Below are 26,308 nucleotides of genomic sequence, written 5' to 3'. Positions count from 1 at the left end.
ATTTAAAAAAAAAAAAAATTATAAAAGAAACTCTCACATACATGCATTTATTTTTACAAAAAATTCAAAACTTTTGACTTTCACTTTGATTGGCTGAGAAGAGAGGAGTATTAAATTATAACCTTTAGTTGCTTTCTTGACTTGGTAATTAGTAGTTAAACGTCATTTTGCATTGTTTGAGCTAATTAATTGCAAGAGATTACAATGAGTTAAAAAGCACTCACCAATCACCATACCAATCTTGAATAAATTTTCATTTTTGTTTTTTATTATTTACTGCAACAAGCCAAAGTACTACACGAAATAACAAAAGCCTCCACTTTTGAACATCATGAATAGGACTTTTGCCTATCAAGCAGGATAAATCGAGCGCATGGCCAATTTTTGCCTCCACATTCATGCCTCACACAACTGGACCACAACAAGATTATGAATTTGTATACGGCTTTGCTTGACGTAACACATTTTAAACAAGTGTTTCATTTACATATATAGAGACACGCTAACACAAAATGTCAACTTTAAAATTATTAAATATTTAATTTATCCAAAAAAAAATAAATTAAATATTTATGCAAGTAAACCAGGCCGGTTATAAATAATTCTCACTTGAAGAATGTCAACTTAATCAACCAATACATTTTCTGTACCTGTCTGGCTGCAAACCCTTCCTTTCAAAATATTTGGAGAATGTCTAGCTAGCATTTGTATTCCATTGTATTATAATGAATTTTATTTAGCCAATTAAATCACTCCATGGCCAATGGTTTCATTTTTTTAAAAATAAAAATTATTAAATTAAAAGTTAGAGATGCGAAAACTCAAAATTAGACTCTCAAGGACAACTGGAATAACCCAGTTGTTAGGTACGAAGGTGTTCGCATGACCAATGATTCTAAGCTTCACCCATAATACTTGACCCAATTTGTGACACTTGTATTGCCAAAAGACATTCATACCCTAAAAATAGTATTAATTGCTGTGAGTTGAATTTCTTACAATATATATGGATTTTTCAGATTACACATGAAAATATCTATTTTAGGTAACTTGCCTATGTACATATGATGATGCCCTGAAAGCCCCACGAGACCCTGGTCGGTCATTATATGAAGGATGGATTGAATATTTTAGATGTTTTAGACTTTTAGTAAAGTTACATTATGAATATGCATTGAATCTATCTTCATGTGGTCACTTTCATGACAATATATCTTAAAGAAGGTTTTGTCTCTTAATTAAACCCAAATTAAGTACAGGTTAACAAATTGCCCTCTCAAGCCATGGAATCGTTATGTCATCGTTCAATTATTAAAAATACTTTATTGTTTCCAATTTTTCAAATCCCTCTTTATTAACTAAAGTAAGCTTCAAACCGTCCAAGAGACTCAACAAGATAATCATTGAGCAATTGCTTTTGTTTTTGTTTTTATTTTTATTTTCTCATTTTTTATTTTGAGTAGTCTTGTGCTACCACATGTTTATATGATTAGGATGCCTAATCTTTCTAATATGTTTACATATATTCATTAGCCGCCTTATAATATGCATTTATAGGTAAGGAAGAGTCCTCGAATGTCCTATTAGTACAATTTATTTTAAATGTAATAAAAGTATATGTGATTTCATGTTTTAACTCTTCTCTCTGGAATCATCATAGGATCATCCAACACAATTGTTATAGTATCTTGTATTACGTTCAAATTAACTTTTGGAAGAGATTAAATTACACGCACCGGCAATATAGTCTAATAATATTTTCTCGACATTTTAAAGTAAAATTTTGAAGAGATTAAATTACACGCACTGGCAATATAGTCTAATAATATTTTCTCGACATTTTAAAGTAAAATTTTGAAGGTATAAGTCTGATTAGAAACATAATAGTGAGTGTGTGTATTTCTTCCTAATAATAATAATAAATTAATAAATATTAATTTAGCTTGAAATATTATAAATTTTTTTTTTTATTGAGAATAGTGTTTTTTTTTTTTTTTCTGAATTTATAAATTATTAATTGATTGCCTAAATTTATTCTATTTTCCTCTTGACATAGCATTTGTGTGTAAATAGGAGTGTTTAGTCATTCTTAGAATTGGCTCTGATTATTTTCTTAATCCTAAGCCAAGCAACAAATATATAATAATAATAATAATAATAATTTACCTCCTCTACTATCCCATAGGTCACCGAATCGCAATATTTAGTATTATTGGCGATTCATTGTAGTGAAGCGTTTAAAGATAAAAATTGAAATGGTACACTGTAAATTGGTTCACTATTAATTCTATTAAAACGTTGTTTTCCAGATCACTGAAAAAAGATTTATCTGAATTACTTAAATTGAATTCTAGAATGCTAACTAAATAAAGCCAAAACCTCTCTTAATTTAATAAAAAGTCGTCCCTTAAACAAAGGTTTTATATCATTATCGTTAAATTTGAAGATCTAATCTGTGAGTGTAAAAAATATATGACAACTAAGCAAAATGCAATTAAATTATTATAATAGTGATATGGAACAAGTGGACCACGCAAATGTATTATATAATTTATGTGTAAATAATTTTATTAATTATTCTTTTAATTTGATATATACACGACTCGGTCAAGTTACTCAAGTACATAACGCTAAATCGCTAATGAATAAGCAATCGTGCATTTCTCGACTTCCACCTATATAAGTAGGATCATAGATCGTTCGTTTACACGCTTCCTTGTGAAAAATAAACAATTTTTTACTTTAACTGATTGAGATTAATTTACATACGCATTGCGCATGTTTTCAAACACGTGTAATGCATTAGTTTGACAAATTGCACTGGAAAATGGTCCCCATTGGTGAAAGTCGACCAAATTATCTTTGCCCCTAATCACTTTTTTTACCCACTTAGAATTAAAAATACAATTCTTTTCCAGATACATTAAGAAATTTAACCAAAAAAAAAAAAAAAAAAAAAAAAAAAAAATTTTTTTTTGAACCTATTTGTTGCAGTGAATTGTCTGACTTATTTGTTTTAATTGGTCTATTTATATAACAAATAAGGAAGTAAGGCACTTCAGTTACTTGTTTTGTACATAAATAATTAATCAAAAACTTTTGATTAAGTAATTGAGGATAACAAATCGGTACAAGTATCACTAATAACTTGTCATATTTTAGACCAAACCAGAAAATATATTTAGAAGGTTTTGCACTACGTTTTGAGAATTTGGTCAGAGAAAAGCTTTTACATCCATTATTTATTAAGATGATAGTTTTGTCTTTCTTATTATTTTTTTTTGACCCGACTGACTAAACATTAACATGACAATTAACACTATAATAAGACAATAAAACAAAAAAAAATATATATAATAATTAAGATTCAAATATTATGTCAAATATTTGTTTTTTCTTAAAACAAAAAAGACTGTAGGATAAAAGTCAAAAATATTAGTCTATACTTTACTTATATCTCTTAACTTGTTAGAAAAACTGATAATTTTTTTTGATTGATAGAAACATTACTTATCTTATGATTTTGGGAATCTTAAATCAAGATATTAGTAGGTTTGATGAATCTGAAAATTTACTCTGCTTATAAATGAACATTTATCAAATCAAAATGAGGGAATAAAAAATATAAAAAGGTTTGATATGATACGATATGATTATTGGTGGATTTGAAGCTACTAACTAGAGGGGCATACATAATATAGGAGTAGTAATATTTTGCAACCACAAAGGTCAACGATAAATAAAAAAGATGAGTATGAATTACAATAATTATACAGAAACCATTTGTCATGGGAAAACATTAAAGCATATGTGTCACCTGACCTAACAAATTGTAAGAGTAAAAATTAGGTTGCGCTCAACCACCCTAAACTGTCCATAATTGATTAAGGTACGCATGGCCGACGGAATTAGATTTAATTAAATGAGTTGTGTCAATAGAGACTTGGTTGTTTATGGCCATGGAGGTTGTAACTGTCACTGGTTCATCTCCTCTTGAGCTTGGGACACTCATGCAGTTGACTTATTAATTTTAAAACAAAAAGGAAATGGAAACAACAAAAGGATAGATAACCACTTAAATTCCGTGTTGTTAATATTAGGAAAATATAAAAATTCTCGATTTAATTTATAAATTAGGAATGACAATTTGTACGGTCCGTCGGAGCCCCGCGTCTTATGGCACGGTATGAGCGTCGGAGCCCCGCGTCTTATGACACGGTATGAGAATCGTTTATGTACTGTAAGAGCGGGTATGAATTTAGATTTTAAACCCGAGTTACGAGACAGGTACGAATTTTAAAAAACATTTCCCCCTACCCCGCTCTCTATACTTTGCAATATTTTTTAATTTTATAAATTATATATATATATATATATATATATATATATATATATATATATATCATTATTTACATTGTATAGAATTTTTAGATTCTATCAATTTATTTATATAGATAATAAAGAAAAAAAAGTAAACGGAGGCCGGGACGGGTACGGGGACACTCATTTCTTAATGAGACAGGTATAAATTTGTCCATAATTAAATGGAGCGAGTACGAATTTAGACAAATCCACTCCATACTTGCATCCGTTGCCATCCCTAGCATAAATTAAGTTGTGTTTTTTTTTTTCTTTTTTTTTTTTAAATCATGCAAATCTGAACTGGAAATTTACACTTGTATGGTTGAAAAAAATTGAGAAAAATGTTCTTATAATAATAATGAATGTGGATGAGAACTTGGGTTTGTGTCCCGCAGGGTTAGATGGGTGTGTATTTCTTATTAATGAAAAAAGTAATAACTTAATATAAATTGAAATAGTAAATAAAAAAATAATAACATGATGATTTAATTATGCTTATAGCCTTAATTAGAAGAATAATGTACATCAAATGAGTTGAGTCTCACATCTATCCCACTACAATGATTTTTTTATTCTTATCCATCCCGCTACAATGATTTTTTACTTTTTATTTTTGTAAAAAGGATTCAAGAACGGAGTTGGAACCAACACACTACTTGTATAATTGTTTTATTTGTCACGATAAATAACATACCACTCGTTTATAAAAAAACACTAAAGATATATATATATATATATATATATATATATATATATATATATATATATATATGAAAGTAATTTAGTGGTATTTTTTTTATTTTAAATTGAGTATTTAAGATGAAGAGTCAAAGTTCAAAATTTTTTTTTTTTTTTAAAATAATGTTGAGACAGATTTAATTATATAAATTTTTATAATTCAAAGATTTTGTTGAAATTGAGTTATTGAATAAGGAAAGTGATCGTAAATCGACTTTACTTTCATTTTTATTTTTATTTTTATTTTTATTTTTTATTTTTTATTTTTGTTATAGATTCACTATTATAATTCTTGAGGATGAAGAATAAATTAAATTTACGTCATTTATTTTTCGTCCAATTTATAAACTGAAGTTAGAATTTACAATCACAGTTAGACCGGAGGATTCACCAGTTTCCGGCTCGAACTCACTTGTAACGAAAAGGCGGTTCATCATTCTTTAGTTGAACTCCACTTTGTTTCAAGTTTCAACGAGTGTGTGTGGGCCCAAAATCCCACTGTGGCATGGGAATTATTAATCCAACTTCTGGACAAAAATTTGGAATCCGAGAACAGAGAGAGAGAGAGAAAAGAGGAGGGAGAGAGAGAAAGTGGTCACTGTTTGCTGTGGGCTAGTGTATATAAAAGTCCTCTCCATAAAGCCGTTAAGTGTGCCGGGGTGGAAAAAGTGCAGTTTCGCCACTCTCTCGTCTCACTATATACATACATATATACACATCTCTATATCTATCTACAGATATTCATCGATCGCTGTTATACCATCTTTGTTTTCCTAATCAACACCAGTATTTCTCTGTCAAGTCGCATCGATTTGTAATTTCAATGCAAAATGAAGTTGATGTAGTCCTTGTTTTCTCTACGTTGAGGTTTTGTGTGGTCTTCATCCACGATTCACGAGACATGGAGGCGAACGAATTTGAGAAATCTATTCATGTCAAACAGTTCGATTAGAGGTAAGGACCTATATTGATTTTAATTCTTTTGATGTATTTCTCTTCACTCGTGTTTGGTTGCCAAGAATCTTGTAGAAAAGAAGAAAAAGAAACAAGGTTTTGACTTGTTTTTGTTTTTATGATTCTTTTTTGTTTCGATAAAGGAAAATTTTTTTTTGCTCGTATAAGAAAATTTTCGAAATATTTTTTTATCATAATTTTCTTAGCAACCAAACGGAGTATTTTAATTAGTTGCAAAGAGATAATATTGCTTGATTTTGTGTCTTCAGGTGTGCGTTCGCATCGATTTCACAAATCTTGATCTTGAAAGTTCGGCTTGTTTGAGGTTTGTTAGGCTATAATAACAAATATTTTTAAGTAAAGGTTTTGGGAACAGATTTGGATTTTGAAGCTTCTGGATTCACTGTGTTTATCAGCCAGTCCTAACTGTATACATAATTGTGCGCACTACTAGTTGTAACTTGGAAATTGATGGAAATCTCATCTGGAAAGGTCAAAATCATGAATTTCTTTGTTACTTGTGGCCATCTTTAATTGCTTTTACATCACCTGTTACGAATATCTGGTACGTAGTTCTTGAGGTAGGGTTTTTAGCTATGGACTATTTGCTATTCACTTCCATGGAGCCGCCAATAAAGAGAAGAGCAGGTTTGCGGATAAAACAGGCGGGGCGAGGTTCATATCGGGGTAGTTAGTGAGCGGTTGTATTGATAATTTGGCTGATTTTAATCTTTCTTCAACTGGACCTTTTTATTTCCTGAGAAACTTTACACATGGGGGCTACTCCTCTGCGGCAGTTCCTGCAGAGTCTTTGCCATAACTCTCATTGGAATTATGCAGTCTTTTGGAAGCTTCAGCAGCAGAGCTCAATGTAAGTAGTTGAAAGCAACTTCTTTGTTAGTGTGCGACTGAAACCAGCTTGGTTATGTACTCAAAATTATCTTTTTCATATGCTTTTGAAACATATTGTATCTACCGTTATTCATTTTACTAAACTGGTCCATCTATATGAAGTATTCACTTTCTTGGGCTGCATACTGCTGTAGACTAATGATAAGTGTTCTTGATCTTCTAAGACAATTAATTTTTTTTTTTTGATAAGTATCTTCTAAGACAATTAATTGAAAATTTTGTTTTGTGTTTTCCTTTCTTTTAGAGATTAATGACTTTTAAGTAGTTCTACTAAAGTTTATCCCTCCCATGTATTTACCAGAAAAAAAAAAAAAAAAAAATCTCTCTCCTGTCCTACTTTTACATGGAATTTTAGTCTCTTACTCTCTCTTTTTTTTCCTAGTTGATATTCTCTTACTCTCTTTTGATCCCATAGACTTGGCTTCATGTTGATAGCTGTAGACATTGTAATCAATTGGTTGACGTTGGTTAAAGAACCACTATTGGACGCCATATGACTTTTTCGATTTCATGGATAGCTGTTGTTGATTCCAGGTGTCTAAAGTTGTTTGTCACAAAGCTGGTCTGTGATGCTATTTAGCGCACTTTCTGGTTTAGATCATGGTTAGGGGCCTAGGGCATGTTGCTTATTACATTCAGTTAAAGATGATAGTTTTGAATTTGCAAACTGATATGAGATTCACTATGGTATATAGTAGGCCAAATTTTGGACAATTTTTTAAAAATAAAAAATTGAAAACTAGTGTATTTAATTTAATTTTTTTTTTTTTAAAAGTATTTTGCAGTTGATTGACTTTTGGTTCGATCATCAACTTCTTCAGGTGCCTATTGCTTATATTTTAGGATTGTATTCTACCATATGCCTCTCTATCGGCTACTGCCATTATGCGCTAGACTGGGAGTGGATCATATAAGCTTTAGAATGTGATGTTGTAGAATTAGTAAGTTTTAGAAATAAAAAATATCTGCTTAAAATCATTTTGCTACCATGTTATTGTCATCTTGTTCTTTTGGATTTGCGATTAATATCATATGTGATCTTCTTGAGTATCATAAACCATATAATTACTTTCACCCTAGTAACAAGAGTTTAGCATCTCTTTTGGCATGCCACATGTTCTATGAATTGATTAAGTTTCATGGAAGAAATTGTTTCTTAATCATTCTGTATTACTGGGGAAAAATGTTAGAAGTAAAGTTGTGAAGCATCATTTTAAGTGATATTCTGCAATTGAGAAAGGTAATGCTCAACATAAAAAGTATTCTTTTCTAGACATACTAAAAATGGTCAACACTTGCTATTGTGCTAATTTTAATATCATTTACCTTTTTTTTCAGGCTTTTGACATGGGAAGATGGATACTGTGATTGTTTGAAACCTAGAGAATCCATGGGAAGCATACTAGGTGATATTTGCTTCAAAGAATCGGGTGAAATATTTTCTTTTAGTTGTGAATCAAATTCAAATGATGGAAGAGTGGGTGAATATCCAATTGAATTAGCAGTGGCTGATATGTCAAGGGTTCAATATGCATTGGGGGAGGGGTATTATTCTGCTTTACCCTTGTTGTTTCTCATTGTGTTCATCATTGCTCAAATTTTCCAATGGAATGTACACATATTTACACAAAATAAGTAATATTCACATAATATAATCATGATCAGATGTTTAGTGGCTGGAGCCTTAAGAATGCAAACCTACAGGTATTTGCCTTAAGCTTCATCACATGCCTTTTTGGAACGTGAGTTCCGCATTGCCATCAATCATCTGAGATGTGATTCTGTACTGGCCCACATACCCACCACTTTTCCTCTTTTTTGGTTTCTCGGAGTAGGAAATTTTCAGACAAAAGGTAGGATAAAAGCCTGATAACTCAACAGTGAGCAACAGAATCACTTGATGTAATTCACGGATCACTTCAGTTGACCGAGTCAGGTTCACTTATCAAAAAAAAAAAAAAAAAAAAAAGTTGACCAAGTCAGGATTGTTTGAGAAGGATGAATTAAACTTGCAAGTTCTAGAACTTGCCTAGGATAGTATTTTGTTCAAAATACCTTTGTTTTTGTTTCACTCTTAATGAAGGTTATATTGATTGTAATATAGTAGGAGACACTTGGAGCAGTAAACTCATACAAAATATTAGGACACTTTACCATGTAAGTTGTTACTAAAAAAATATAAAATATGTTGACCAAGTCAGGATTGATTGAGAAGGATGAATTAAACTTGTAAGTACTAGAACTTGCATAGGATAGTATTTTGTTCAAAATAACTTTGTTTTTGTTTCACTCTTAATGAAGTTTGTATTGATTGTATTATAGTAGGAGACACTTGGACCAGTAAACTCATACGAAATATTAGGACTTTTTACCATGTAAGTTGTTACTATTGTTAAATTAGGTAATTTGACCACTGGCTATTAGCTTGACTATATCTCCTGCCACCCCAAGAGGGGGGAGGTCTAGGGTTCAAGTTTTCTGGTTGGGAACTTATCAAAATAATATGAATGAATTAAATAATAAGTAAACATGATTTTTTTATTTTTTATTTTTTTAAATAAGGAAATTAAGGGAAAAAAAAAAAAAGAAGGTAAGCAAACAACTTCCTAGGTAGTCAAAATTCTCTTTCTAGAACAGCAAATGGAAGATCTCATCAACAAGAAAGAATGATGTGCATCGCCATATACCCATGTCAAAGCCACTTAAAAAAATAGATGCCACTTACTTGATTGCTCACCCATTTGGAACTTGGACACTACTTGTTTATCACCCAAGTCATACTCCGATGAGTCCATTGAAATCTAGACTCCCATCTAGGTAGCCATTAGCTATCATACTTCATGAGGGCAACTGCTGAACTGTGTTCTTACAAGTTGAATTTCAATTATAGCAGGGAAAACAAAAATGCAAATTGTAACATAATTGTAATTGATTATGAAAATTCTAAACTTAAGCAGGGTTATTCATGAAGTGGCATATACGGGGAACCATTGCTGGCTTTTCTGCGACAACATATCAGCTGGTGAATTCAACTCTAAGTTAGTTGCCAAGGTGAGTTGCCAGTTAACATAAAAAGAAAATGACCAAAGTTTATAGTCGCGCAAGTACTGGACAGAGGACTAATATAATTCTTCCATTTGCAGAGTCAAGATGAATGGCAACTTCAGTTTTTGGCAGGGATCAAGGTAATTTATTTATTGAATTATACTATGAGTTATTTATTGGTTAAACTCCCTACATTGTGTATCTGTATCTGTGTAAGGAACACTTTCTAAACTGGTTTAACTACATCTGTGGATAAATGCTGTGTTGGTTGATCTTTCATACAATGGTCATGCAGACTATTTTGCTGGTACCAGTTGTTCCACATGGAGTTTTGCAACTTGGCTCATTGGAAATGGTGTGTGTTCAATTTTTTATTTTATTTTATTTTATTTTTTTATATATATATATATAATTATAATTGTCATGCATTGATGTGGGAGTAGTGTTCCTGCTTAATCATCATAATAGTGGTCTTATGTTTGCCTTTGTTCTTCTATCAAAACTTCAGGTTGCTGAAGATCTGGCACTGGTTGCTAATATCAAAGATAATTTTAATGCTCATCAAATTGTTTTAGGGTATTCACCTTCTACCTCTAACGGGGAATTTTTAGCCCAGTCATCATCATCATCAATGATGTCTGTTCTCATGGATAACTTAGATGTGCCGTCAACAACTGCTATGAATGAAATGAATTCTGAATACATAAAGGCTGTTGATAGTGTCAAACCCAAAAACAACAAACTTTCAACTGCAGATCAAATGATGCCACAAGGCACATTTCAAGATGCATACCACATTTCTGAAAAAAATATGCCAGAAATCTTCAATGGTGCAAGTGAATATGATATTAATGTTCGATCAATGTGTTTAATTGAAGTATCAAAACCACTCACTCAGTCAGTAGATGCCATTAAGTCAGAGATGACGGAGAGTAACATGTTCAGATTTTCTGGTCTAGAAGAAGAATTACAGGCTTTTCCCTGCACTAACAACTGCAATGTGAGGGAGTTTGGAGAATATGCTTACCAAACTATGATCTCTTACTCTGATGGAGGTATGATGGAACAGCCATTTTTAGACAAAGATTCTGATAATAATGGTCTTAAAATTGCAAATAGTTTATTCAGCTTTCCCATAGACTCTGAGCTGCCAATTGCAAATAGTTTATTCAGCTTTCCCATAGACTCTGAGCTGCACAAAGCACTAGGGCCTTCTCTCTTGGAGCGGCATAGCGAGGAAAAGTTGTGTGATTCATCTGTCGTAGTTGAGGATACTTGTGGCAGCTCAAGTTTGATCTACAATGGAAATCTTAGCCACGGTATTGAGTCATCAGCCTGGGAATCCATTGGATGCTTTGCCAAAGGAGATCTCAGCCATGGTGTTGAGTCATCAGCCAGGGAATCCATTGGATGCTTTGCCAAAGGAGATGACGTGGAACATCTCTTGGATGCTGTAGTTGCCAATGTATGTAGCAGTTCAGATGATTTTTCATCTAACATGCCCAACAATGTCAAGTTAACTATGACATCGTCGGGACAATTTGCTGCTGCTTCCTCCACGGCAAGAAGTCAATCAGAAAGAACTGCCTTTGTGGGAGAGGGTGCATTTCCACGGAGCGGTGCAGTATCTGCATTTGCTGCAAGGGACATAAATTCTCTTACTAACTCTACACCATCAGCTTCTTCATTTGAGAGCATGATGAGCACATTGATCGAGGAGCAGGAGCAGCAGCAGCAGAAAGAAGGGTACAGTTACACGCAGTCCAGGAAGGGATCAAAGATATTAAATGCCAGCAAAAGAAGGGCCAGACATGGTGATAACCACAGGCCAAGACCACGGGATAGACAATTGATTCAGGATCGGGTCAAAGAGTTGCGTGAACTTGTCCCAGATGGTGCAAAGGTGTGTTCTTTTTCAGGGTTACTCTTTGCTGCAGTTAAGACAGATTATCACTTATCTGCTCTCTCTCTCTCTCTCTCTCTCTCTCTCTCTCTCACTCATTTAAATAATGTTTGCTTTCTCTTCCATGATAAATGCAGTGTAGCATTGATGGCCTGTTAGATCGAACAATAAAGCACATGCTGTTCTTAAGAAGTGTTACTGATCAGGCTGATAAATTGAGGCAGTGGGTTCATCAAGAGGTAAATGAATGTTGTCCACTTTATGTTGATTTTTCTTTTCTTGCCTTGTCAATTGTTCACCTTTAGGTGTACCATCACTTTAGCAAGCCATCTTCTTCAGTTGAAATCACGCATTCTGCTTTTCTAAAGGATAATGTCAAAAAACCTAAATATAATATTAGCTTATTTAGGATATATTATTTAGTGAAAATATTGACAAGTTCAGGCTCTACAATGGAGCTGTAATCAGTGCGTCGATTCTTTGGGGGTAATAACTAGTAAATTTACGACTGCAGCGGGCTTATACCTAGGGTTGGCTCTGAGTTTCTATTTTGGTTGGTGGCTGTGCATGTACAGGAGGGATGTCTTATGGTGTCTTATCTTTGTTGACAACAGAGATTTGATTGATGAGGTTATAGAATTGTGCTTGCTTGGTTCAATGTAAAAAAGCTCGTAAGTGTCTAACCAAAGTTTGACCAAAAACATATGGATGTATATTGAAAACTTGAAAGGGAATTTGGAATGACTTGATTCAGGTTGAAGGATGTACAAGGAGAAGAGGAAGGGAAAACGAAATGGTCTGAGATAGAGACTAAATACTTAAGGATCAATGTTGCCATTGTAGTTAGAATAGCAGACTGGAATTTATTACCCTAAATTATTGAAACTATGCTCAATTGAATTGATTCGTGCCATCCCCCAGATACAAGCAACCCGTCATTTTTGTCTCGAGTCCACAAATATTTGTACGAGCAAATTGTAAACCTCAGAGGAGGTTAGGGTCTCTTCTCCACACCTTGGTGTCCATCAGTGCACTTTGTCCATCTTCTGAAGCGCCCTGAAGTTGATGTAACGCTTCCCTTGAAAGAATAACGTTATATTTACTTAAACATTCTCAGGATTCATGATTATAGGGCTTTGATAAGTGCCCTATGCTGACTGTCAGTTACATAATAACTTAACTTTCTCCATTTTTTCGTCTTTGGAATCAACTTGACAATAGGCAGACGTTAGACACAATACAGAAAGAATTATCAAAAAGAAAGATAAGACATTGTTAGTAATATAACAAATATTTTCATGTACAATATTCTTATGTCTATTAACTACATCTGAAGACAAAAATGAAAAGAACATCATAACTGATGTGTTGGTGACGTAGTTAACTGACTTACGCATTAAGATTATTTCAAAAGACGGCTTAAGTTTCCATTCCAATAATTAATAATTCAGGAAATATTTCAACATGAAGACAAATGCTTCTCTTGGCAACTTGTGCATTTGCAACAATTTCAGACCATAGCTCATTGGATGTTGAGATCTTAAGAGCTAACTTGTCATCCACTTAAAAGTTTTATTACTTCATCTTTGTTGTGAAAAAGAAAAAATGGTCCTTATGTGAGGTCAAATAGTTGGTCATGAGACATGACTAAGTGATCTATCAGAAAATGAATGAAACGAGCTTAAAAAAGTAGAACACAGATGTTTGTGCATCTGATCTCTACATGAGAATAAGTTGTTATTTAAAAACTTAAAATGTCAAATGCATGAAACTTGAAATGTGTAGAATCTGGAATTCTTTACAGGTAACTGGTGAGAAGAATGTGAAATCATCTGAATCCAAGGGTGGTCATCAGGGTGGGACAAGCTGGGCTTTCGAACTGGGAAGTGAGCTCCAAGTGTGTCCCATAGTTGTGGAAGATCTTGAATGTCCAGGGCACATGCTAATAGAGGTCTGTTCTGTGGCTTTACTTGTAGTGTTGTATCAACTGCTTAGAAACTTGTAGCATCGTAGACAACTGCTTAATTATTGATGAGAAAGAAATGAAAAACGACCATCTCTATCTCTCCTATATAAAAGAAATATAGAATTCACCTGGAACATGATATGTTTGTTCTTTTGCTGGGCATGCTTCTAATTCAAATTTATAGCAGATGCTTTGCAATGACCACGGTTTCTTCCTAGAGATTGCTGATGTTATTCGTCGTTTGGAGTTAAATATCTTGAAGGGTGTGATGAAAACCCGCTCTGACAAAACGTGGGCTCACTTCATTGTTGAGGTTAGATTATTTTGAAACCTGCACAGTCAGTATGCATAATTTTACATGGTAAACATTACTAAAAACACTAGTTCTGTTGTGGACACAGGCTTCGAAGGACTTTCACAGATTGGATATCTTCTGGCCACTAATGCAGCTTCTGCAACGAAACCAATGTTCCATACCAAGCAAGATTTGACGCATATTATGCCCAGAGCTCATGTGAGGAACAGCCGGGAACCATCTGTCTTAGCTTCCAATGTATTATACTAAAATCTGAAATTGGTCGCAGCTATACATCATCTTCGTATTATGAGCTATACATCATCTTCGTATTATGAGCCATTTGAGTCACAAGAATTGCTTGTATGTATTGTATGAGTAGAAGGAATGTATTATTTATTTACGAAGATTGGATTCAGTTTCGATTTCAGTTTGATGTTTAAGACTAGAGCTTGCAGAAGAATGAACAATTCTCAGATGCATGTGTCCTCGCAGAAAAGCTTGGGCATACATATCACATACAAAGGCATGTCAAGTGCATCTATTTTTTACCGTAGTAAAGATAATAACTAGCCTAACAAATTGTCTTCTACGCTTGTCAATGCTCGGACCTAAGTCACACAAAGCGGGACAAAGTGGGAGCGAAAATGAGTATGAGAGCCGTAAGATTTAAATCACGGAGTGTGGGAACGGGTGTGCAGAGTGGAAGTGAGCGGAAACGAGTATGAGAGCGGTAAAATTTAAATCACAGTGTGGGAATAAGTGTGTGGAGTGGAAGTCTATGCAGGGCATGTGGGAATGGGTGCGCGGAGTGAAGTGTGAGGGTGACAATGGGTGGGTGTAGGTGCAAAAATTCGTTCAACTTTGACAAGTCAACGAATTCTCTACAATTACTAGAAACTTAGGATTACCTAAGTATCCTGCATGGAGTGTGGGAATCAAAACGTAGTTCTAGCGATGAGAATTGGATCTTTATTTTTAGGGGTTTTGCCCTTTTTTCTGTGTCCCCCTTACTGAGGGTCTTGAGCCCTTTTTATATAGGAAAAACCATAATCAATTCCTTTTAGCACTCGCATTGCTTGTCCCTTAAGAATTTGCATCATACTTTCCTTATAACAAGGATTTACATTTTTTTGTTTCCATAGATTATAATTCTTCTTCTAATAGAACTGTTACTAAAATGGGTTTAGTAACATATTCGTAATTGGGCTCGGGATCCCATTGTAACGACCCCAACTGATGCCAAAATTTTTAAAAAAAATTCGGCATGACCTCTGCTAAAAATTGTCCTACAACAATCTATTTAAAAGCATTTTTAACCTGTCCCAACCCAATAAACATCTACTACATTCCATGGTGGTACAACCACATGCTATATCATCCAAGTATCATAATTACAATCCCAAAATACAAGATTAAAATCAAATATCTATGCCTTACAAGCCCATAGGTATATGTATAATATTTAAAGTCCATAAGTCATCGTACAAAATACATTATGCTTAGTCTTACAAAAATAGAGTGACCCAAGTACAAAAATAACAAAATAAGCTCATAATTCATGCTAAGTCTGTGGTAGAATGTCATCCGCCACTTCTTTCCCGTTTCCTATAAAAAATGTTAAATAAAAGGGGTGAGCAAAATTGCTCAATAGGTAGTGCCTAAGACACACATCTTGTATCCCCGTGAATCCAAACAAGGAATAGGATAATAGGAATTCGGGATCATGCAAAGCCGGGAAAACAAAATATCAATTCTAAGTTCAAAGCAAATAAATCTTGTGCCATGAATGCAATGTTATGCATGTCACCCTCCATTTTCAGAAAAATATCATCACTTCACAAACAGTTAATATAACCCGCCCTTTGGTGACTCTACAGTGACACGAGAGAAGGATTGGCTACTGTCCTTGACCCTTGGTACCTCCGCAGTGTCATTTGGGGCCTAGATAGTTCAACCACGCTAGGACAATCTCCTTAGTTCCCTCTAGGCTATATTAACACACCGGCCCTTTGGTGACTCCGCGGTGACCGGGTTTTTCTCAAAAAACCGTTTCATCAAATTCTCCCCAAAATCCCTTTTTCATCTTTTTCAAATCATTTCACCCTTTTCATACCCCATGCTTTGAATGCATGTTACATGCCTTTTTAATACCATAAAAATTTAGGGAAAATTAATGTTACATAATTAGCATGCTTCCTCATAACAATTTTTAACAATTTAATAAACACAACAAATATAGAAGATCAACAACGGAAAATTAATGTTACATAACTAGCATGCTTCCTCATAACAATTTTTAACAATTTAATGAACACAACAAGCATAGAAGATCAACAATTAGGCATACTTTCCATGTAGAACAACAAATACACATAATAGCATGCTTCACATACACAATTAAAATCATTTAATAGATTATCAGTTCAAATCTAGCATGATTGATAACAATTAAAGTAGGGAAACTCACAAAGGAACAAGAATTTGAGTATTAGAGACCCCTACCCACTTTCAAGCAAAACTCCCAATTTCTTCACCTCAAACCCTAGGATTTCGAATCTCCTATAGTGCATCAATCAAGGAATTGCTCCTATCAACGTGTTGATCTCGTCGTGGGCTTCGAATAGCCGCAAACGGCTCTTAAAACACCAAGAAATGAGAAAGATATCAAGAGTGGAAGTTGCAAAAGAAAAAAAAATACAAAGAGGAAGATACAGATAGACAGAGACAGGAGAGAGAATGACATAACAGAGCAACAAAAAAAAAAAAAACGTCGTCTTATGACCACTTTAGAAAAAAAAACATCTGTGGGTCCCTCCACTAATGTACATATATATAAAAATCACTTAAACATTACATTATACCATAAAAATTTGGGGAGAATTAATGTTACACAACTAGCATGCTTGCTCATAACAATTTTTAACAATTTAATGAACACAACAAGCATAGAAGATCAACAATTAGGCATACTTTCTATGTAGAACAACGAATACACATAATAACATGTTTCACATACATCATTAAAATCATTTAAGAGAGTATCAGTTCAAATCTAGCATGATTGACAACAATTAAAGTAGGGAAACTCACAAAGGAACAAGAATTTGAGTATTAGAGACCCCTACCTCACTTTTAAGCAAAACCCCCAATCTCTTTACCTCAAACCCTAGGATTTCGAATCTCCTATAGTGCACCAATCAAGGAATTGCTCCTATCAATATGTTGATCTCGTTGTGGGCTTCGAATAGTCGCAAACGGCTCTTAAAAACACCAAGAAATGAAGAAGATATCAAGAGTGGAAGTTGCAAAAAGAAAAAAAATACAGAGAGGAAGATACAGAGAGACAGACGGGAGAGAGAATGACATAATAGAGCAACAAAAAAAAAAAAAAAAAAAAGTGGTCTTATGACCACTTTAGAAAAAAAACATCTGTGGGTCCCTCCACTAATATACACACATATATAAATCACTTAAACATTACACCCATCATCTCAGGCCTTCTTAATGAGTTCAGCCCATTATGCTTAATTAACCCGGCCCAAGCTTCTTGTATAGGCCCAATTTGAAGGTTGAATAGTCTCAGTATTTGTGGTGGTCCCATTATGAACTGATGTGTCTTATTTTAATTGGAAGGGGAGATTTTTGCCCTTGGGTGTGCGGAGTCAAAGTGTGTGGAGAGCGAGGGTGAGAACGGGTGGGTGTGCGGAATCGAAGTATGTGCAGAGCACGTTTATAAACTTAAAAATCTGTGACTTAGGCTTGGACAGTTTGGGATTCATAAGAAGGTTTTTTAAGAAGGCTCTCATTTTATTCAACCTTTCTTTTTTTAAAAATAAATAATTATATTACAATATTTCAATATATTTTTATTCTTTTTTACGTTCAAACTAACTCAACATTGCCGAATCTATATTAGCTAAATTGGACTCTTATTATTCAGCCTTTTATTTTAAAAAGATAAATCACTATTTTTCAATTTTTTTATTTGGGAAAATTCTATATAACCCCATTGTGACCGAATTATCAACTGCTTGATTTTCATCTATGGTAATGGTTCAGTCTTGCATAAACGGTTGTATTGCATAAACGGTTGTATTGCACTTGATAAATTTTACAATACTTCTTGTTTGGTGAGGAGTAAATGAACTCTCACATCTGTTTGTATATATATAGCCAAATGCGTTGCAATGAATGGTGTACAAATGTCAATGATCCAACGATTGGAGTATTCTAAAATAAGGTTTTAGAATGCTCAATCCTAAAGAGTTGGCTCGTGTAGATAAGAATTTGGTCCTCGTGTCTCATGAAGTATCATGCCTATTGTTTGAATGCTCCTGGGTGCAAACAATTTCTCGAGGGAGGTGTGTAAGTACCAATTAAAAAAAAAGGGTTCTAGAATGCTCAAAAAAAAAAAAAAAAAAAAAAAAAAAAAAAAAAAGAGAAGAAGAAGAAGAAGAAAGAAGAAGAAGAAGAAAATCATCTCCCTAATACTAAAGTTCTAGAGAATTTTAGCTTATTCTATACAAATCTTTACAATTCAAGACAACTCTAGAGATAACTCTAGAGAGAAGTTTAGGATATTCCGGTGTATGTGAACTATCCATTTTATCTTTTTAATGTGCGCCTCCTGTCTGCATGGCGTCTCTATGGCATAACCTTCTGTGACAAGGGAGTGACCTAAGTCACACAATCTTATTGCTCTCGCTCTCGCTCTCGCTTTCACTTTCACTCTCACGCTTCGCATGTGCCTCATTTATATTTCACTATTTGTGACTTAATTTTGTCGTTTTTGCGCTTCCGCTCTTAAATTCGCTTTCACTTTCATTTTATGTGACTTAGGGCCTGACACCTTACTTACTTCCGTTAGTTCAGCATTTTTTAAGGTAAACTTATTTCAATTAATATTGAAGAGGCAATTGGGTGCTCCAAACATAATTTTATTGACCTATTTGCTTTCCTAAGAGAGCCATTTCATATTGGACTTTATTTGCTGCTTCCCCAGCAGCCAAATCACAGATATACCAAAGAAAAAACACTTGTTTTTTTTATTGTCTCTGCGTTTTAAGGATTCAGAATGAGGTTACAACGCAGCAATGCTACAACCTGCTGGTTGTCGCTTGTCACGAAAATGGTTGTTTCCATTTTCTAGCATTATCTAAATAATAGTACTATTTTATTAAATTCTCTCTTGGTTCCTAAGAAAATGGACAAAACACAATAATTAAATTAACACCCTCTCTTAGATTTTTCGTCATCAGCTGCAAGAGAAAACATGGTCCCCCACTGAATCGAGATAAATACAAGGCTTCACCGGGTCTAGCTTTTAATTCAGGAAATTCGGAAATGTATTTAAGCTTAGGTTATGTTCGACTGTATGAAAAAATTAGAGTTTTGAAATTGAAATTGGTGAAATTAAAGAAAAATAACTCACAAAATTAAAATAATTTTTTTTTCAGTTTTACCAATTCAAATTCCAAAGTTTCAATTTCACGTAACCGAAGGTAGCTTGCATTCGGCTACATGGAATTGAAGTTTTAGAATTGAAATTTGTTAAATTAAAGAAAAGTAACTGACAAAATTAAAATAATTTTTTTTTTTCAATTCCACCAATATTAATTCCAAAACTCCAATTGCATCCAGCTGAACACAGCCTTATAATTTTAGGATTATTAAGAGTTGTGGTCTAGACTTCTAGCAGTACTTTATATCTTTCAAAACAAATGACCAAAGTTGAAACTCATAAGTTGGTGTGTGATTTAATTTTTTCATCTAAGGTATATATAAAAAAAATCTCATTTCTTGAGACATCAAGCAATGTTCAATTTTAACTTGCAGGACACATATAGGCCTGTATTTACCCAAAAAAAAAGAAAAGAAAAGAAAAGAAAATACAAAAGGACTAAAAAAAAAATTAAGAGATAATTTTTAGCAATTAAAAATTTTAGAGGGAAGCATTATGTAAAATTTCTCATATATATATATATAAATGTCTATAAAAATAAAAAGTATATACATAATATATGGGTGGTTTTTTTTTTTTTTTTGGGGGGGGGGAGGCTTAAATTGTTTTCTTTTGAACTTATATCATCTAGAAAAACAATAACTTATCAATTGATCATGAGAAATGTAGTGTTTTCTGATATTAATTAGCTCTCATTTTCAAATAATATAAAGTTTACCATCTCCTTACCCTTATCCCGCAGAAGTCTTTTTTTTTTTTTGGGCGGGGGGGTGTTGGGGGGTTACAAATCTTGCTATCCCAGCTAGTGATAACAAGTTCAAAGATAACAGAATAACATAGAAATGTTCCAAATGATTATCAATTCCAGTAAGAATACACCAGAGATTTACATAACTTTGCTTACAGACATATCCACAACAATACACACAATGTATGAAGTGTTTATTTAGTAGATAGATGGTAGAGCTACTGCACAAGTAATACAAAGGTTGCTGTTTAGACCACTTCATGTCATGAGCTGCCTAGGCACTACCTGCTGTATATCCGCCATCAATACAAATGACCTGCCCGGTGATGTATGAAGCAGCAGGAAGGCAAAGGAACGCCACCAGTGATGAAATCTCGTTAGGCTCCCCAATGCGAGCCAGAGGAGTTTTAGCCAATAGTGGTATAAATTTTCTGCCGTACTCCTCAAGAGCCCCTTGACCCTGGAGAAAATGAAAGTTGAATTTTAACAAATCCTGCAAGAGCTATGCAACTGCTTTTTCTCGTCTGTGAACCTAAATGGATACCGGAAATTATAACAAAATAGTCATGGCACTAGAAAAGAAGGGGGTTTGCGTTGTGGAGGAACATTACATCATCTGGTTTGATCGAGGTTCTGACAGCCCATGGCGTGACAGCGTTTGTACGAATGTTGTCCTTTGCCCATTCACATGCCAAGCTCCTTGTAATTTGGTTGATTGCAGCTGAAAAAAGGCGAGAAACGTAGTTAATTTTGAAAAGTGTCTTTTGAGCAATGGTTTTCAAATTTTCTACTACATTACAGGAAAATTACCTTTAGATGCTGAATACATCGAAAGTGTAGGTAGAGCCGTCACACCAGCAATTGAGGAAATGAATACTATATTCCCCCGTCCTGATTCTTTCAAGAGCGGGTATGCTAGTTGGCACAGATGGTAAGGGGACTCGACATTGGTTCCCATTAAATTTGAGAAATCGTCCGAATTATGATCTGTAATTCGTTTAATTACAAGTGTCGCAGCATTGTTCACCTAAGACACGAACACCATCATTCCATCTAGGTAACTCCGGCATAACATTGAAAATAAGAAATAGCAAGCATGAACTGACAACAATATAATGGTAAAAATTATATGATTAACACATGAATGAACATAAAAGCCTGCAATCCGTAACTCAGATAGTCTTAATTTGGCACTGGGACTAAATGTGGAAGGCAACTCTGCTAGGTCTAGTCAAGGAGACTTTAAATCATTACAATGTAAATCAAAACAACCACATGTTAGTGTAATAAGTACTACATACTTTTACTTGATAGATCTGAAGTTATGCTATTCCTTAAATTGTTTTTTATTTTTATTTTTATTTTTTATAAGCTGAATTTGTTCTTTCTTTTACACAGATTTCAATCTTTCAATTTTGAAAATTGTCATGCATAATTCTTCTTTTGACAGCATCAAATTGAAGTTGGTTTGGCAAAATCTTATTTATACTAAAAAGTGAGGAGACAATCTTATATATTGTACTGAAATAATAAGGGGATACAGAAGACAAACTAGTCATAATTGACACCGATACTTGAGTTCTTAAACTATCTTTGTTCCAGTGCTCAACTCACTAAACTGTCTCCCATTTCTGAAAAATTCGACTTTCCTGTTCCTTATTCTTCTTTCCATTTCTCATCTACATTTCTACAAAGTTTGTGAAACCTCATAATCACATATCTCTCACTAGTCATTTTCTCAGAATTAAGTATGAACTAATAGCCAACGCCCATATCTATAAAGTGATAAGACATGAAATCTTTTAGGGCCCTATAAAATACCATTAATTATTTTCGTGGCCAATAATAAAGAATAAACATCACAATAAGTTGTTTTCGTGGCCAGCAACAAAGAATAAACTTCACAATCAGCTCACTTTCATACTCAATAAGAAATAATGGCAAGCTATTATTATTGTTAGACATACTTTTCTTCCGCATCATCTTTGCTCTGAGTAACAAACCCTTTCATTGATTTTTGTTAGAAAATTTAGAAAATTGATTCATGATCCCACATAGCTTACCATGCTAAGAAAAATTTGATTTTTGTTAGAAATTTAGAAAATTGATTCATGATCCCACGTAGCTTACCATGCTAAGAAAAATTAGGTAAGTGTTGATTATCAATTTCCTCAAAAACTCAGAACTTTTAAGGTATAAGCCTGACAACTTAAATTAAATTCAAATACACTCTCTCTCAAGGACAATCCCATCTTACAACTGGAGAGACAACCAAAGTTGGAAACTCGAACTTAGTCCTATAAAGAAATGGACCGAGACAATGTATATCAAGCTCTAGTGCTAGAGGACGTTCTGTCCAAATTAGATACAGATGTAAACATGATCAATATATGTTTTGCATATACTATGTTAAAACTTACAAGGATGTTGAGCTTGCCATCGAACACAGAAGAGACAGTCTGCATCAGCTCCTCTCTTTGAACTCTCAACGACATGTCACAAACAGAGCCACTTACTTTAAATCCCTTTCCTTCCCATTCTTGTAACCTTTCATTGAGCTCCTTTTGGTTTCTGGAACACGTATGAACAGCGGCACCAAATCCTGCTAGTTCCTCTACGATGGCATATCTTAAATTCGTTCATCAAACCAAACAGCAATAAAGCACTCATCAGAATAAAAGAAATATAAAAGTAATATGTTTATGTGTGCGTATGTGTGTGTGAGAGAGAGAGCAATTTACCCAATGCCTCTGGTACCACCAGTGACAACAGCAGTCATCCCCTTAAGTGACCATCTCTGGTCTCTGCAACTCTGCTCTTCTCCAGCCATGTTTGTGTTTCAGCAGCTCTGTGTTGTTCACTAATTTATATACATTTACGTAACTAACACGAAAACAATGACAAATACTTTATAGCCCACTTGAGAACTGTTAGATCGGAACATAAACACAATGTCAATGCTGTATGATATATGCATAAAAACAATGAAAGTGAGATAAGTTCAAATTATAGGCCTTACTTGTTTAATTAGCAGAATAATTAAGTAACATGCTTCGATTAGACCAATTAAGTGAGTTGGCTGCTAATTAAGCTACACCCTTCGATTAGATCAAGTGAGAATAGGGTTGGCAATGAATACAAAATAAATAAGACAGTGGAATTGTTTATTTTAATAGAATTATTGGGGAAATATTTTCAGTGTTGTCGCTCACTACATGAGTGATCTCACTTAGTAGGCCTTCAACTGAAACATCAGAAATAACAGGGCCAGTTTTAAGTATGTGAAACATTTTTTTCCTTATTAAAAATTCTTTCAGAGATTTTCAAGTACTACCCCCCAAAGAAAAGAATTGAATGGTTTAGAAAACTTTTTCCCATATATTCTAAAATTTGTAATCACATGGCAAAAGCCCATTTGAATTTGTCAATTCTGTATCTTAATCAAGCGATGAATAGTATGAAAAGGATATATGTTGACATTATATATGTGTGTAGCTATGGACCGGCAGCATCTTTGAGGTGCCGAGTCGGCTGAAATAGTAAAAAATGCGCAAGTCTATCCAACAACAGGCATCTTTCAATTTGCACAAGAAAAGAAAATAGGCATCTTTAATTGGTCTTAAATAGAAAAAGATAAAGATAAAGAAAATTTGGTTTTAATGTCTTATTTTATGATGGGTGTAATCTCTCCAAATGATCCCCTCGTTTGAGTTTCGTGTATGTGTTTGCTGATCATAAAATTATTAATTACTAATAAAAAATACATCAACACATAAAAATTACTACTTGACCAGAAAGTTTGATTTTTATTTTGTTTTTCAAAGAACAATTAATGGGCTATCTAGAAAGTTTGAAATTATTTTCGAAAGTGAAATAAGGATCACACAATTATCTGTCTAAATAATTTGTTTTGACTTTGACCCACGTTTGTTGGATGGAATTTAATACGTTTTTACTTATTCAACTCTTGTGTCATCATCCCCTTCCTAACCTAAACTGATCTCTATTCATAATTTATGAAAAGAGGATCAATAAACAGTCCACCATATCCCATTACCTTAATGATTCCACCACTTACGATAACAAAATCTTAGTGAATGTAAAGAGGATTAGAAACAGGGCATATATACTAGGTTACATATAATATAACACACGCAATATATATATATATATATAATATGAAATTGCACATAGACACGAACCTCTTTTGGTGCCGAATTTGAAGGATCTGCTGCTATTCTAAATGAAAATTTCTTATTGGGCCTTGGTAGTTGACTGACTAGCCCATGAAAAGACTGAAGGATTTGGCGCGCATGATTTTTTTCGGGCGGAATTTGGTGAGGAAGATGAAATTTATTTATTTTATTTTATTTATTTATTTACTATTATTTTTTTTTTTTGAAAAGACTATATATATATATTACCACAAGAAATCGAGGCATGATGGTGTTTTATATCACCGGAGATGGAATAGGTTGAGTGGTTTGAAATCTTTGAATGAGATGTGAATCGTGTCAGTGTAAGGTCAGCTCTTTTAGATAAAAAAACGTTGTAGGAGTGAGTAATGGAGTATATTGTCTTTATCAAAAAATAACACAACAGTCTAACCTCTTTCCAAATATGTTGTCAATTAGTGCGTCATAAATCCGATCCCGCGACTTTAATCTTTTGTATCGGTGATATATTAATGAAAAACTTATTCAACATGTATATAAATTATTTACATAAATAACATAATGACAGAGACACAAAAGAAAAGAGAACGTGATTTGATTTGATCCACTGAGTCATATACTTTTACACTTAATTAGGTATATTTCAATCGTTTGACAATAGAAACACGACTTGGCTAGGTTTTGGGTGTAGAGTTTTACGTCTCTCTCATTGTGACTTGTTCGGAGAGTCGTCACGTGACTTCTTTGCACGCCCAAAATGTATGATGCGGGTTGGATTTACAAAAACAGTCAGTCCATTAATATCCTATGGATTTTCCCAAAAGAATAGGCCTAGGAAACAGAGAATATACAAGTGTATTTATATACTTTTATTTATTTTAAGAAAAATTACACCGACTCTCTTAAGGTTTCATCAATATTGACTTTCTCTTTTATTTGTCAAATAACAATGACCTCTCCAGTCAAGAATTGATGGCGTTAACGGTTCTAATAAAATTACTTTTCTACCCTTTTATATCTAAATTGTATTTTATTAAAAATCTAATGTAATTTGAAAAGACAAAAATGCCCAAAATTCCCATTAAAACAGGATATTCAGTCACCTTTCTGTCACCGCCGAATCTTCATCACCGAGCACCATTACTTGGCCTCCTGCTCAAATAAAGAGGAAGCAAGAACATAAAACCATCCATTAACAAAGCTAGCTTTAAATGCGCCTATACCCAAAAAAAAAATAATAATAATAATAATAATAAAAAATAAATGAGCATTTTGTTTCTAACATAGGATTATTATTGCCACTACTGAATCCATCATGATAAGTTGAAAAATTAGCTATCGGTGCACGTGTGGGTCATCATCCTAAATTATGTACATTGACTAATTCATAGATCAGGACAATAATTACAACCAGAAGGGTTCATCATGCAACAACATCCACTAAGCAATTGTGGAAATTGACTTTCGTCAATCTATTCGTTTGACCCATTAGAGCACTGCCTTGCTCGCTAGCACCAGCCCCTCTTCATCACGAGTTGCCATCCTCTTTTTTATCATCGAAATTCGCGACGGTTCGAGGAAGGTAGTCGGCAGTTAACCTGTGGAGAAGAAAGGGGAAGTGTTTGCCTATCAACTTGTTTACGTTTTGGATTTGATTGAGGAAAGAGAGTAGAGAGAGAAAGAGATTAGAGAGAAAATTTGAGGAGAGGGGAGAAATAATTATGAGGGTTCTGAAAAAAAAATTTG

At 33.7% G+C, this 26,308-nt stretch overlaps 2 protein-coding genes and 1 long non-coding RNA gene across 5 annotated transcripts; 1 reads left to right on the top strand and 2 right to left on the bottom strand.

Annotated features, from left to right (window-relative positions):
* Positions 1-5,659: 5,659 nt before the first annotated feature.
* On the top strand, positions 5,660-14,605 carry LOC132293588 (transcription factor LHW-like). Its single transcript, XM_059791127.1, has 11 exons — positions 5,660-6,054; positions 6,324-6,925; positions 8,305-8,511; positions 9,924-10,017; positions 10,110-10,151; positions 10,307-10,366; positions 10,520-11,914; positions 12,052-12,153; positions 13,719-13,865; positions 14,068-14,193; positions 14,282-14,605. Exons 2-11 carry the CDS (start codon positions 6,828-6,830, stop codon positions 14,369-14,371), a joined length of 2,361 nt encoding a protein of 786 aa, XP_059647110.1. The 5' UTR covers positions 5,660-6,054; positions 6,324-6,827; the 3' UTR covers positions 14,372-14,605.
* An 895-nt stretch (positions 14,606-15,500) lies between these two features.
* LOC132285370 (uncharacterized) lies at positions 15,501-17,754 on the bottom strand. The gene is made up of 3 exons (XR_009472524.1): positions 17,304-17,754; positions 16,681-16,814; positions 15,501-15,783 (listed from the first exon to the last, which is right to left on the bottom strand). It is a non-coding gene; the product is annotated as an uncharacterized LOC132285370 (long non-coding RNA).
* A 2,691-nt stretch (positions 17,755-20,445) lies between these two features.
* Positions 20,446-23,729, bottom strand: LOC132293587 (tropinone reductase homolog). Of its 3 annotated transcripts, none has more exons than XM_059791125.1 (6): positions 23,407-23,729; positions 23,129-23,314; positions 22,808-23,015; positions 21,198-21,414; positions 20,999-21,108; positions 20,446-20,847 (listed from the first exon to the last, which is right to left on the bottom strand). In XM_059791125.1, exons 2-6 carry the CDS (start codon positions 23,215-23,217, stop codon positions 20,662-20,664), a joined length of 810 nt encoding a protein of 269 aa, XP_059647108.1. In that variant the 5' UTR covers positions 23,218-23,314; positions 23,407-23,729; the 3' UTR covers positions 20,446-20,661. The 3 variants fall into 3 exon arrangements, with proteins under 3 accessions (XP_059647108.1, XP_059647109.1, XP_059647107.1); XM_059791126.1 differs by having other exon boundaries at positions 23,129-23,270; XM_059791124.1 differs by lacking the exon at positions 23,407-23,729 and having other exon boundaries at positions 23,129-23,386.
* Positions 23,730-26,308: the final 2,579 nt, after the last annotated feature.

This window comes from Cornus florida, unplaced genomic scaffold, assembly GCF_030987335.1.
Source record: "Cornus florida cultivar Cherokee Brave unplaced genomic scaffold, ASM3098733v1 CherokeeBrave_3.0.0_Hap2_Chr02, whole genome shotgun sequence".
In the NCBI taxonomy this organism is placed as follows: Eukaryota; Viridiplantae; Streptophyta; class Magnoliopsida; order Cornales; family Cornaceae; genus Cornus; species Cornus florida.
This window is presented reverse-complemented; position numbering and strand designations above follow the sequence as displayed.

What these genes read in the sequence shown, in the direction of transcription:
- LOC132293588 (XM_059791127.1), top strand. Translation starts at nt 6,828, where the DNA reads ATGGGGGCTACTCCTCTGCGGCAGTTCCTGCAGAGTCTTTGCCATAAC. An exon ending in AGTTTTTGGCAGGGATCAAG is followed by an intron (nt 10,152 to 10,306) that starts GTAATTTATTTA and finishes ATGGTCATGCAG; the next exon opens with ACTATTTTGCTGGTACCAGT. An exon ending in GGGCTCACTTCATTGTTGAG is followed by an intron (nt 14,194 to 14,281) that starts GTTAGATTATTT and finishes TTGTGGACACAG; the next exon opens with GCTTCGAAGGACTTTCACAG.
- LOC132293587 (XM_059791125.1), bottom strand. Translation starts at nt 23,217, where the DNA reads ATGGCTGGAGAAGAGCAGAGTTGCAGAGACCAGAGATGGTCACTTAAG. An exon ending in GATGTATTCAGCATCTAAAG is followed by an intron (nt 21,109 to 21,197) that starts GTAATTTTCCTG and finishes GCCTTTTTTCAG; the next exon opens with CTGCAATCAACCAAATTACA. An exon ending in CCTCGATCAAACCAGATGAT is followed by an intron (nt 20,848 to 20,998) that starts GTAATGTTCCTC and finishes CATTTTCTCCAG; the next exon opens with GGTCAAGGGGCTCTTGAGGA.